The sequence below is a fragment of the Rhipicephalus microplus genome, chromosome 3 (assembly GCF_043290135.1).
Source record: "Rhipicephalus microplus isolate Deutch F79 chromosome 3, USDA_Rmic, whole genome shotgun sequence".
Lineage (NCBI taxonomy): Eukaryota > Metazoa > Arthropoda > Arachnida > Ixodida > Ixodidae > Rhipicephalus > Rhipicephalus microplus.
Genome location: NC_134702.1, coordinates 45055329 through 45069537, shown reverse-complemented (window position 1 = coordinate 45069537; position 14209 = coordinate 45055329). Strand labels below are relative to the sequence as shown.

At 47.7% G+C, this 14209-nt stretch overlaps 1 protein-coding gene across 1 annotated transcript in view; it reads left to right on the top strand.

Moving 5' to 3' along the window:
- The window catches only part of LOC119175632 (calmodulin), a 110402-nt gene that overhangs the window by 89750 nt on the left and 6443 nt on the right, over positions 1–14209 (top strand). The window contains exon 2 of the mRNA XM_037426543.2: positions 6323–6356. Within this exon, the coding sequence (XP_037282440.1) occupies positions 6323–6356 (34 nt within the window). The remainder of the gene's footprint in view (positions 1–6322; positions 6357–14209) is intronic.

The window sequence follows — 14209 nt, the reverse complement described above, 5'->3', positions numbered from 1 at the left end:
GAATGTTGCAGGCCCGTGTGCTCAGATTTGGGTGCACGTTAAAGAACCCCAGGTGGTCGAAATTTCCGGAGCCCTCCACTACGGCGTCTCATAATCATGCGGTGATTTCAGGACGTTAAACCCCACATGTCAATCAATCGATCATTCCAACGTGTGACGCATGCAGCTGCGACGAAACACTTATCTGTCCCTCCTTTGTGTATAACGCTACAAATGTATGCGGGAATATGTCAAGTTATACAAACTCACCCGATTTTCCGTGTCGATCCTGGGCACTCATGCCTGCTCGTGGTGTATGCTGCCGAGGGCCAAATGACAAACTGGGCAGACAGTAAAAATCCTTCTCCATCACAACGAGCACGTCTGGCCCGGTGTTCTCAAGGGAATGATGCGTCCGAGGAGTAACTTTATTAAAGTGGCGAGTTGGGCTCGTTGGTTAATAATTCGGGCACACGACAGTGCAAAAAAATACACACAATGTACGGAACACAAGTGTCGCCGTTTGTGTTCCGTCGGTTGTGTATTTTCTGAGCTGTAATGTGCGCCGAACAGTGACTAAGCAAAGCTGCCTCTTTCCAATCTGCCTGATTTTTTTTTGTTTTTTTGTCATTCATAAATTCTAGCGTTGTGACGTAGATGCGGGGTACGCGCAGGTCATGCATGCGTATCGGACACGTACTACATCCTTGCGTCTTTTTGTTCTATGATATCATGCGAGTGTCGGCTCCAAAGTGCGGTAGCTTGTAATATGGGCGAGAAGCAACGAGATGAGCGCCAAGACGATCAGCTTCACACCGATTTCGCTGAACACACGACCGTGCTGATGACGCTAACATGATGTGTGCTTCTTTAAGTACGCAGATGGCGCTCGAACATTACTGGGAAATGCGAGCTTGCGTATCATGAAGCGGGCCTCCTCAAACCGCCCAATATCTGCGAAAAGTTTTGATTGATTGATTTGTGGGGTTTAACGTCCCAAAACCACCATATGATTATGAGAGACGCCGTAGTGGAGGGCTCCGGAAATTTAGACCACCTGGGGTTCTTTAACGTGCGCCCAAATCTGAGCACACGGGCCTACAACATTTCCGCCTCCATCGGAAATGCAGCCGCCGCAGCCGGGAATCGAACCCGCGACCTGCGGGTCAGCAGCCGAGTACCTTAGCCACTAGACCACCGTGGCGATCTGCGAAAAGTAATGTACAGTGCAGTGTAATTACTTGAAGCACGATAAAAATTTTTGCACTTGTTCCAACCGACTTTTAAACACCATTGTTTGAAATAAGAGCGCGAAAACGTAGAAGCGCACAGGATAGACAGGGACAAGAGCTTGCCCCTGTCTATCCTGCCTATCCTATTTTTGTGCTCTAATTTCAAACAATCATGAATCACTAGCCCAATCAACCATTTTGACAAGTTAAGCATCACCTCGGTTCTGTTCAGCATACTTGAAAACTTCGCGTAACTTTGTTTCGGCACAAGCTATACGTGGAACATCCCCAGTGGTGGTTGCTACGTGCGCTCGGATGGCGAACCGAACGTCGCGCTGCAGTTTCATTTTGGCATCATCAACGAAGCTATCGTTTTTTGAACCCAAAATAAAGGAGGGGGAAGTGTGGAAGAAAGGTGTTTTCGCCGGTATAGAGCGGAACAAAAACGAAGGTTTAATGACTCAGACAAGCGAGAAACGCGTCCATCACCGGCAATCCTTCGTTCGGCACACAACAAGAGAGCCCTCCTCTCGTGCCCACAGTTCGTTCTCTTCTTTCTTATCCTAAATATCCAACATTATGTAACAGGGAGCTGTGATTAATCTTTGCTCCCCTTCATACCTATAATTACAAATGACGTGCAACACCTATATACCGGTGTTTTCGCGTATCCGGTGCGAAATTCTAGATACCTAACGTTTCACCTGCACATTCTCTTCCATGGTGAGGAACGTCTGATGGGGTGAATTAACGACAGTTAACGACAATAACCCATGTCGGGTTTTTACGGCCCACAACCACGATACGATTATAACAAAGACCACAGTAGTATAGAGCTCCGGAAATTGCCACCCCCCGAAGTTCTCTAACGCATTTCCAGTAAGTTTCCTCGCAGCAGACAGGAAAAATATGTGCCCACACAGACGCACAGAAGGTCGCGCCATGTTTGCCTACGCATGTCCCGCCTTTCATTTGCGCCGAGGGAAAACTTACTGAAGACGTATTACCGGAAAGCTCACATCGCATCTCTCTTGGTCTTTAAACGCAAATCCAAGTACGCGCGTCCTTCTATAGCATATCGTCTCGATCGAACTGCGTCCGCAACGACCAAATCTACCGATAGTTCTTGAATAACCATTCATCAAGCATAAGCCGAGTGAGTGCTTTATTTTAGTAAGCCGTTAACGATTTCTCTTATAAGTGCGTCATCATCTTATCGACCTGTCGCTGTGGAGCATACCTGTGAGTGCATAGCACTCCCGTTCTGCCTATAAAGCAAGTTACGCTCGTGGCAGCGGTTCAATCGACTGGTGCGCGCGGTGTCACGAAGAGCACCGCCCATCTGCCGACACCGTTTCTGTTTTTACCTTCTCCCGATTCGCCACGTTCCAAATGCCGGTCACGCCATGTGGGTTGCATGTCGCGAAGAAGGAAAGACGAAACGCTGGCAATTAACGAATGGGGCGGGCACAAACACGCCTCTCTCTCTTTCTTTCTCCGAAATGCATGGCGACTGAATCAAGAGTGAATCAACGTACAGTCAGCGTCGAGAATTTAGATACCACTGGCTCTGAGAAAATGTTGACTTTCCCTGTAGTTTGTAAGTATATTCGCTCTGACTGCACAGAACATGGTTGTGTGTGGAGTGGCTGACAAGCCACTCGAACAAGAGCCCGTGGGCTAGACCTATCGGAAACTCCCTTGTCAAGCTCTTCCCTATTTGACCCTACACGCTACCCTTGACCTAACCTAGAGGGCGCCGATTTCAGGATCACGAGTCGCGTTGGTTGCTGGATTTATGGTGTGTAACGTCCCAAAGCGACTCGGGTTATGGAGCCGTCCTAATGGAGGCCTCCATATAATTTATACCACTTCGTGTTCACTGGCATATCCACGGAAAGGGATGGGCGGGGGGTCCTACTACTCTCGCCCCATCACAAAATTTCCGAATTTACAAGCGTATGTAGACACAACACGCGCACGGAAATACATACAGCACGGTCGTTCGCCCCCCCCCCCCCCCCCTCTCCGGAGAGAATTCCTAGCTGCGCTCCTGGTGGGGATCTTTAGCGAGAACAGTGCACGGACCATTTCGCCTCCATCGAAATGAGACAGACGCGGACGGGTTTGAGCACCGTCACCTGTGAAACTTCTCGAGAGAGGCTAAGATTATCAATTGACGGAAAGTCGGCTGCCCGACGCGATGGCTCCATACCGGCACCCCCGTGGGTGGCGCCGCCGGTGTTTTCACTTTTGACCGCCATTTTCGCCACGGCGCTCGTGTACGTGCCGGTGACCTGGCTCACCAGAAGGAGGTGGTGGGCCGTCGACAGCCCTGGCTCGCGCGCGACGACTCGAGTTTAAGCGCCGCGAAGGCGTGTGAGGAGGGTGGGGGGAGAAGAGCGAGGACAAATGGAACGAATTGAAGACAAAGCGAGGAAGGGGACGAGGCTGCTGCTCGGGTGAGGACCCCGCGCTGATGATGGATAAAGAAGACAACCCGAAAGGGAAGAGCGAAACTAAGGACTTCTCGGAGTCGCTAGAGGGATGCCGCAAAGCATGCGATCCGGATGAGACAGAAAGAAAGAAAGAAAGAAAGAAAGAAAAAAAGAAAGAAAGAAAGAAAGCAAAGAAAGAAAGAAAGAAAGAAAGAAAGAAAGAAAGAAAGAAAGAAAGAAAGAAAGAAAGAAAGAAAGAAAAGACTGGCCTAGAAAGAGAAATAGAGAGATAACTTTAAAGGGGAAAGAGAGATGATAAAAGAAATAGGAGAGGAACGGAGGAAAGTTTACTTAATATTAAAGTAAGCAGCAGTGACTACCATGACAGCATTTGGGATAAACAGTGCAGGGTAAAAGAATAATAAATACGGGAATGATAAAGCTCGCAATGAGCAGCGCAAGGAGGCAAAACAGATGGAAATCCGCGGCGTTGAAGACTCAGCTTCAAAGGGAAAAAACGAAATCAGAGGAAAAAAATACGAAATGCTGCGGTAAAAGGTTGAGAGGGTGAGAGAGAGAGGTGTAAACTCTGGAAAGTGGAAGACAAAGACAAGAAAACAGGTAACAAAACAAAGTGCTGAGAAACGATGAGGAGCCGGAGAATGCAGACACAGCTGGAGACCCCACCATGCCGCCACATTTATGAAACGAGAGCTGAGATAAAAACTTGCCAGGAATAAACAACCAGGAACCACCTGAAAAAAAAAACGAAAAGGAAAACCTCAAGCTAGAAACAAGAGATTCACAGGCTCCAAAACGAGGAGGAAGGTGGGGGGGGGGAGTAGATAGGTGCGAAGACGGTGCCACGTGGGTAAATAGAAAGAACGAAAGAGAACAACAAAATGAATGAAGAGAGAGAGAAGTGGGTAAAAGGGGACGCGTTCCGTGTTTAGCAACCTACCGCAGCCGCCGTCGCCGCCATGGCCGAAGGGGTTTTGAGCCACGGCCGACCGACGCAAACGCAGCAGCCAGGGACGAGGTCTTGTAGAGTCTGCCGCTGTAGCCCGAGAAACGCTGCCGTCATCTCCTTGTTGCATGCACGAATAAGAGGGAATGAAAAATTCGCCCTCTCCACTGACCTGAACTTTCCCTGTCCCATCGCTATTCATCCTTGCGTAATAGAACAGCCCGACCTAGTCGAGTAATCCAATAGAAATACGACATTTATTGTAAGCGAAACTGAAATTTCAAGTTGTTTAAGGTGTTTCAAATGTTGTGAAGAGGGCAGAGGTTTCCTGAGATGAGTGATCCTCCCAGCTTCACTAACTGGCAACTTTTCAAATAAGAATGTTCTCTCTAGTTTCTCTGAGGCAAATGTACAATATCACTCGTGTAGTTATTCATTAGGTTGTATTAAAAGAGCATAGCCAACTTTTTCCAACACCAAACTGATGAAGTTGACGCGTGTACCATTTTTAAGGCAAAAGTCTTGTATGTCACATGACTGGATAATTCACTGGTATCTACACAAACGGTACAGAAGGTAACGTGATACTCAAGTGAATGAAAGAAGCTGATTACGTCGTATCAAAGTTACTTTAAGTGAATTCGTAGTCTGTTAAAGTAGACTACGAATTAACTTAAAGTAAAAATACTTTATATATCTTATTTAGCACCACCAGTGAATCGAGCGATGAGAAGTTCGCCTTGAAAGTTACGACACGATGTCGCCGTTGAGGACATGGCAGTGATAAGGGCGCTACGTACAGACGTGACTGTCAAACAAAGTTACGAGTATGTTTTATCGCCCCGCAGTAAAACCGGACGATAAGACTCATCCACAGTTCCTACAGCCATGCCACGCTCCATTCTAATCCTTCCGTGAAAACAATGCTACTGCTGAGATGAGTCACGATCGAATGTAGCAGCGAGTCTATCACATCCTAGAAAAGTGCTATGTGGTCGACTTCGAATCGAATTCGTTTAATTTGTTTCCGCAGCATGGTAGCACCCATAAACTGCTCTACGATTATACGTATATGCTTTATCTATATATGAAAAAAATACAATGAAGGTAGGCTACATTAGAGCCGGCCATCCCAACATCATGGTAGCAATATCGTCATGGGCAGCAATATACTCAGAAGTTATATAGTCATATAACTTCTGTTAGCGCAAGTTGTTTAAAAGGAGTGTGCACTGATGTTTTCTCGTGCGCTTAAAACAGACATGTTCTTTAAGTGAAAATTTCAAGTAACTCTAAACACGTACCTCGCAAGAGGCACGTCCTGCCTGGTTACCTTACCGACATCACATCACCTCAACCGGCTTCGATTCTAAGCTTTTTCTAGATACACACACATACAAAAAAAAAGCTAGAAAGAAGAAAAAATGGTGAAATACAAGCATGAATGTCCTTCATCTGCCAAAGGCGTGCCATGGGAAGGTCTTCGGAAAGGTACAAAGAAGCTCTACAACATTTCAAAGTAAGCTACAGGGGTGGTCAAAAGTTAGCCTGCCATCTCACGTAATCCTAAGGCAGCGCGACCTTGAAACTTACCACCACCCCTTTTAAACACACAGAGGCATGTAATATGTCACGTCATAGTTGTGAATTCGTCGGACTTATGCGCGCAACTAATCGCTGTTTTCTGCATTGTTTTGTCTTTGCAGACGGAATACGGCCTGACAGAGGAGCAAGTCGCAGGTAAATCACGAGTTTTCTTGTGCTTGAGAACTTGTCCCTATCGCTGAGTGAGTTAGTGAGTGAGTGAGGCACTTTGCAAAGATCTTTGTACTAGTCACTTTATACCTGATTACCGAGTTAGTTATGAAGATCCAAGTTGGGAGGTGTCTCTCTGACAGAGCACAATGCAAAGGTTACCGCGTAAATGACTCATATTCAGGGAGAAACTGCTGTCATAAAATTTTTCTCAATTAGTGGGGGAAATCTTTTCGAAAAAACAGAAGAAATGTTGATCATCGCTTATCTAACAACCAAAAAGTGAAGTAAGATATGTGTTGAAGTACTCCAGAAAAAAAAGGAATCATTACTGCGTGAAATGTTTACTAATGTAGCATCTGATGTTTCACTAACGCTACTAACTCGTAGCGCGACCCAACTAAACGTTGTGTGTCACGCTACGACACACAACGTTTGAACTGAATTCAGAAGCACTTTATTTTTAGGTGTAAAGCAGCTCTTCGACTCACATATGTACCACCGCACGTACGTGCGTCCGTACGAACACACCGCAACGCGTTCCCCTCGCCACAGGTGTTGGAGCGGTGCCAAGTAGGCCACGCCGCAGCTGTGCGTTGACGTCACGCTCTCCTCGCAGGTGCACGCCACTCTCTCCATCACCCACAGTACGGTCGCCTAGCACCCGCAGCTACTGGCTAGTCCACCCGCTCGCAAGACACTGCTCGTTCGCTTCACACTTTCCACCGCCCGTTAATGCTCGACTGCGCGTCGAGTGGAAACACTCTTTCGGCTCGTTTATCGGCGATGAAACTTACACGAAACCCAACCGGCCTCCCGTGTCTTTGCGTTTCAAACAAACGCAAAGTAAACGCTACACTGAGTTTCGCTTCAAACCATTCTTCGAGCACGCGCGTCGACTCCCGTTTCAACCGGGTCAACGCCGTGCGCACCGCTGCTGCTTCGCATCTCATCAGGGTCCCCTTCGGAATGATGGTCCATAATTTTTCACCTCTTCGTCTTTCGGCTTGATTCACTCGGCCATCAAACCAAGAAAATAAAAATAAGTGAAACTTCGAGCGTTGAGAGCGCTTAGCGCGAACTGTAAATGGAGCATGCAATTGCGTAGCAACTGGGACATAAATTTTACATCGAGAAAGTTATCGCTGTAGACGTACAGGGCGGAAGTCTTTTTCGAGTGCAGCCAGTTCACGAATTCTCGTAAAAGCTGTGCCCACTGCAGATGAAACACAGCGTAAGAATCCCATATTTTCTTTTTTTCTTTTTTTTTTGCCGGAAGAAACAGGATTTAGGAGCTTGTTTTCGTGTCGAACTAAGACTCAGAGCGCGCGGCCGCAGTTTGTTCTGCAGACTGACGTCTCAATCACAGAGAAAGTTGATGCGTTGTTTTCAAAAATGACGCGCACGCGCGTGTGTATGTGCCAGTGTGTGTGTGTGTGTGTTAGAAAGAGAGAGAGACAAAAAAGAGAGCAAATAGTTTTTCTCTTTTTTTGCGGGTTCACGAAGCAATAAGAGGGGTATTCACTGCGCCGCCTTCCAAGAACGGGCGTGTATTATGGATGAGGCCGCCGCATGGCTGCTGCAACGCTTTGCTCGTACACAACGTCTGCAGAGCGAGCGATAAAGCGAACGAGATACTAAAGATACATGAACGCGCCTACAGCCAGAACGTCGCGACCCACATAACCAAAGCGAGGTCATCACTTTGAATCATTCAACCGGGTGAAGAGATGGGGACGCGCAAAAGTCGCTCGATTTGTCTGCTTAACTTTGCTTATCTCCTCTGGTATGCCCCCCCCCCCCTTCTCTCTCTCTCTCTCTCTCTCTCTCTCGGTTGCCTTGTTTGACCACTCGGTACATTAATCTAAAACGGCCCAGCTGGCTCCGTAATGCATTGTTGAAGGAAGCCACGAAAAAAAAAACACAGCATATCTATACGGAGTAAATGATGATGAGTGGGGCGGAGGGTCCATCCATCCATCCGTCTGCCGACGAGCTGCCTATGTCGATGCCGCAGCGACCGTCAACTGGTGGAAACCAAAGTTTCTATCACGCGTAGTGGCACGACCACCGATTGACATTCTTGTTTCTCTTCCTAGAACTTCTGGTCGAAAGCTTCCTTTCGGTTTTCCTAATATCCAGAAAAACTGTTTCGGAAAATAGAACTGCTACGTAAACGATTGTTGCAGTTCAAGTTAAGAGTTATATTGGATGCATGTGATATCGAAGCAAAAATTTTTCGAGGGGAGGGCCAAATAATAGAGATGATACTTAATGAAAGTAATTGAACGAGTCCAGTGAAACAGCAGACGTTTTGTGTGTGCGTGTGCGTGTGTGTGTGTGTGTGTGCGCGTGTGCGTGTGCGTGTGTGTGTGTGCGTGTGCGTGTGTGTGTGTGTGTGTGTGTGTGCGTGTGTGTGTGCGTGTGTGTGTGTGTGTGTGTGTTAGACCGGTAGCCTGCTCGATACCCGCTCCGCCGCGGACGCGTGATCGTGTTGCGACGCCTGGCGAGACAGATCCGAACCACGCGCTTCTCTCTACGCGACCTTTGAGATTCGCTTCGGCAGCGTGAATAAACACAAGCTTAACTCGAGGGATACACCGATACGCACGAAGGGCGAGGTGCGAATGCCGCTATACCCAAGTCCACGCCTCCTCTATTTTATCAATGCCAGGCAGTTGCACTCGGTCCAACCATTCAGCACCCTCTCATCCAGCTTTTTTCTGCTCTCGCCCATCGCCTAGCCTTCGCGTGTGCTTTGCGGTCATGGCGGAGAGAACACCTCGAGCATCGCTTGACGGAAGTCATATGAAGTAATGTTCTGTTCAGTTGTGTACAGATCCACGGAACAGCATCTTGCATTCCCCGTGCTCACGATATTAACAGGTCACGCTATAGCTATGTTGAAGATACGGTGTTTTGAGATCTGAGCGTGTCGCCATTCGTGGCACTATGTGGACAGCGAATGGGGAAGCGCCACTGCAACGCTATTGCATGCGCTGTGCTGTGAGACGACGGCGGCATTGCTTCGAGCCACAAAAAGAAAGGAGCCATGGAAGGAACAAGTCTGACAGACGAATGATATTGGATTGGGAAACATTTCTGTCGCATCTCCGGGAGAAAGCGCTCGGAAGCACGTGTGACGCAAGCAGAGCTACCCATCATGCAGCGTCGCATCACGATCACTACCGTTGAGAAGGGCGCGTTTGCACGGGCATTGAAAGAAATAGAAGGAGCTTTGATTGATATGTGGGGTTTAACGTCCCAAAACCACCTTATGATAATGAGAGACGCCGTAGTTGAGGGCTCCGGAAATTTCGACCCCCTGGGGTTCTTTAACGTGCACCCAAATCTGAGTACGTGGGCCTACAACATTTCCGCCTCCATCGGAAATGCAGCCGCCGCAGCCGGGATTCGATACCGCGACCTGCGGGTTAGCAGCCGAGTACCTTAGCCACTATAGACCACCACAGCGGGGCTAAAAGCGGCTTTGCCTAAGTCAAAAGTTGGAACCACCTCCACATTTTTTTTTTTCAGGTTTCGCGCTGTTGACTTCTATTTACCGGACTAGACGAAGACTCAAATGAATATGACAATAAAACGTGCAAATGATACAAATACGTGAGAAGCATCTAAAACCTTGAAAAAAATGTTACGCTAAAAATGCTCGTTAGCGAAAATTTAAGCCTGTCTCTTGGTTGAGCATGCTTTAGTGAAGCAGGCAAGCCACTGATAGCGCCTAGGAAATAGAAGTTCTGTGAACAAGACCCCCGAATTCGCATAGGCGGAATAGCGGTGAAACGATGGCCGTTTAGTTCACTGCGGAACGAAGAGTAACATGTTCGGGCTACTAGAGACGTTGAGGAAGGAAGAATCTAGAACGTGACTAGCACGAAAAGCGAACGTGAGTAGCACGTGATTGCGATAGCCTCGACAGGCCAACCTCATTTGACGCCGCCACTTTCGACCAGTGCGTGGTGACTGCTGGGCAGAATGAGGCCCAAGCAACAGTCGCAACCAAAGCGAGCCGACCAATAAAAGCGCTTGCTGGTCACATGACCGGAACTTTTTTTTTCTTTGCGGATTTTGGTGACTATAGGCTTCAAGACTGTCACATGACGCTCCATTCCTGGTTGTTTTTGTTTTTTTTTTCTCCTTCCTCCGTGCCTGGTGGCCACAGGGGCCTTCGTGACAGTGACGACAACTATAGTGGTGTGTTCTAACAGCAACGTCTTCCTCTCCGTGACTTAATGGTACGACGGAAGAAGTCACGTGGAAAGCTGGTGTTGTACCATAGCCTCCTATGTTTTTCTTGCCTGCCGGATGAGCGCGAAACGCCCGTCATCTATGGCGGCGCCACCTACGGTTAAGGGTCTTTGTACTTGGCCTTTGAGATCAGCAACTTTGGCGTTTGTTAATTTCAAAGGCTATGGCTTGCATTGAAGGGGTTGCCTGCTGAAAGAGCGCGAAACGCCCGTCATCTATGGTGGCTTCACTTACGTAGGGTTAATTATGAATATTTAAAATTACGTTTACGCCTTTTTGAAACTTTTTAACGTTATTTTTGTTGCATATAAGCTCCAAAAACGTAAAAACATATTTGAAGACAATCCTACTTAAGTGGCGCCGCCACTGCAGTTCCGACGTTTTCCAAGCGACCGCCGATAATCCTACAGGCAAGGGAAATCTAGGAGGCCGCGGTCTTACCCACCGAGATCAGGGTGTGATTACGAGGCACACCATAGCGAGAGGCACGGGAATAATTTGCCGCCACGGCCGGGAATCGAACCTTCGACATCGAGCTTAGTAACGCAACACACTGCCTGCTAATTACCACGGCGGGTCACCAGCGCGACAAAGCAGGGCGCTCACTCAAAGCGTCCTGCTTGTCACACAAGAATGCGAGACACGTTTCTCGTTTCACAGTCCCGTAATAACCGACATCGTAATGCGACACAAACGCGTTAGCATTAGCTTTCAATGTCTCTAATGATATTCGGTTACGTTGATGCCCAAAAGTTGAAAAATAGAGTCCTTGTCTCTGTGTCGTCGTTTTGTTCTCGCGCTATAACTATCGTCTTGAAAAATAGCCAACGTTACCAGTAGCTAAAACGGTTGCATGGGTGAGTTGGTACGACGTTATTCACATGAAAACAGCGCCGAAAACAGAGTACGAGAAACAGAAGGGGACAGACAGATGGCACAGCCTTCCAACAAGATTTATTTGCTGGAAACGCGCATCATATACTTGAGCAGCATCTCACAAACATTAGAGGAACGACAAAACAGGGACGCGCCTTTCACGATGATTGTGTGGTCTTAGGTTAATTATGTTTTTTTTTATTTTGTCTTTCCTCATATATTTGTCAGATACTGCTCAAGTATATATCGCGTGGTTCCAGCAAATAAATGTTGTTGTAAATCAGTCAGCTGTCAGTCTCCGTTTTTTTTTTTTCGCGCTGTATTTATGTGAAGGTCAACCAGTAGTTGGTTGAGATTGGCCATCAGGAACGCTAACAATAAACGAGTAAACATGTTTGGATTCACAGAAGACTAGATTTTCTTTCCTCGGATTGTCCCTCGTAATGCAAACGCATTCAGAATTGATTGCCCACAAACGATCCCCTAGTCAGACAACATGCCGTCATTGAGAACTTGGTAACGACCTGTTCGCGATGACATGGCACGGGCTTCGAGTCTATACGCACGCTCGCCTTTGAAACAAACCTCACCCCGTGCACGTGACGAAACACATCTTTGAAAAAGCAACAAGTTCAACGTTCACGCCTTCGGACCTGCTCCGAAACCGCTTTTACAGACGTGTAAATCAGTCTCGGATGTTGCACAGCACTATAGCCTTCACTCGTTCCTCAACATTCCCATTCGTACGCGACCAGCGCGCTGTCAAGAGAGTTCATTGTAGCAGCGACCGGCGCCATTTTCAGCACGTCACATTACTCGTCATCAGATCTGCGTTTCGCTTCTCCGCATCTTCACCTTCTCGCTATTCGCATTTCTTTGAATCGTCGCGGGTAGCCTCTCCATGACGTAGCGGTTGCTCAAAATGCAACAGCTGCACCGAAGCATGCGGCTAATCACTCTTTGCTCTATCTTATCATATTTTGGTTTGCTCCTTTAATTCACGTCCCAACACCAACCCTTCAGAGGCCGAGTGCCAGCGTGACGTAAAAGCAGCGTCACGTTTATTACCGCGGCTCCGTTTATACGTGTTGTTTTACGAGCCCTGTTTTTTTTTCTTTTGATAAAAGAGCTAACTTCCTCCTTCCGCATCAACCTCGCTGCAATCTCTCGAGGAGATCTTTCTGGCTTAGAACTCCTCCGGAACGGGTGCATGCTGGGGCTTGCCGCTTTTGCTTGGAACGAATTCAAGTTTCCCCCATCTTCCTCGCCTTCTTTCTTACATACTCACCCTCCCTTCTCTGCCCACTTCACTTTACGTCATCAATCTATGTCATGCGATGTGACATCTTTCGATGCGATAGAAGCTAAATTCGATTAAAGCGGGCACTGTCAGATTGTTCGACAACACTCGACGGTAGCGTTTTTTCTCGCATTGCTTTGCTGTCGAAGGCAAAGCTAGATTTACAGGCGAAGGTTCGGGTTCTCGTGGAGTCTCGGCGTTAGCCTGGATGTTAGGCCCGTCCATTCCGTTTGGCTTCTTTTATTCTTCAACGAGGAATACTTCACCTAAAAAGCCACTCTTTCAAAACTCCCCGAAACGATAGGAAGAAGCGTCAGGGCGGGATGTCTTATCGTATTACGGAAGCAGACAAGCTTGATGCGAGGTAACCGAAACGTCTTCACTTTGCCTAATGGACAGCGCTGAGAAACAATAAGCTGGGCAGACAGTCTACTCTCTATTCTGCGTGAAACTGTATATGAGTCACATTTGTAGCGCCTGGTGAGATTGTAAGTCCAATCCAAAAGTATCACTAACGTGAAAACAAAACTTGTGCGCTGATGCTTTGCCGAATTCCCAGTAGTGCTACCTAATTTATCCATCTTTCCATCCTCCCCCCTCCTCTCTCTTTCTGCAGTTAAGGACGCGACATTGTAATGTCGGACGTGACATTAAACCTTAGCACACGCATAACAGTAGCATGAGGTAGGTAGGAGGAGGTAAGTTTATTTACAGAAAGGCAGAGAGGTCGGCCTGAGCGATAGCTTGCTCTAGCCTAGCTGCTACTCTACACTGGGGGAAGGGAAAGGGGAAAAGAAATATTAATGGTTGACGATGGTGAGATAGAGAGGTGAGTGTGTAGTGTTCTTTCTAGCTGAGACACATTTTATAGCCGCGCACATAGTCCAGTTGTTTCTAAAAAGGTAATAACTGCTCTTGTGACCGCAGTTGCACTGTTGGTGTCTGGCCAAGGGCCCAACATGGTCTCATCAGTTAATGACCTACTGCGATATAGCTCAGTAGAAGAAATCAGTGTTTGTCGTTCACGAGAATGAAGTATATGTAAGAAACAAGCAAGCCATGGTGCATACGGGCCACCGAAAACGCAATAGCGCAATAGACAAACAAGAATTAGAAGACCGATTCCAACAGCTCTTCGGCTCTGTCATTTCATATATTCGTTTCTTATTCGCTCCAGTGTTGTACACGTCAACATATCTCCGATACTGTCCGCCGCGGTGGTGCAGCAGTTTTGGCGCTCGTCCGCCGACCCTAAGGTCGCGGGTGCGATCCCGCCCGCGGCGGTCGCATTTCGACGGAGGTGAAATGGTAGAGCCCCGTGTGCTGTGCCGCATTAGTGCCCGTAAAAGAACACTGGATGGTCGAAATTTCCAGAGCCCTCCACTACGGCATCCCT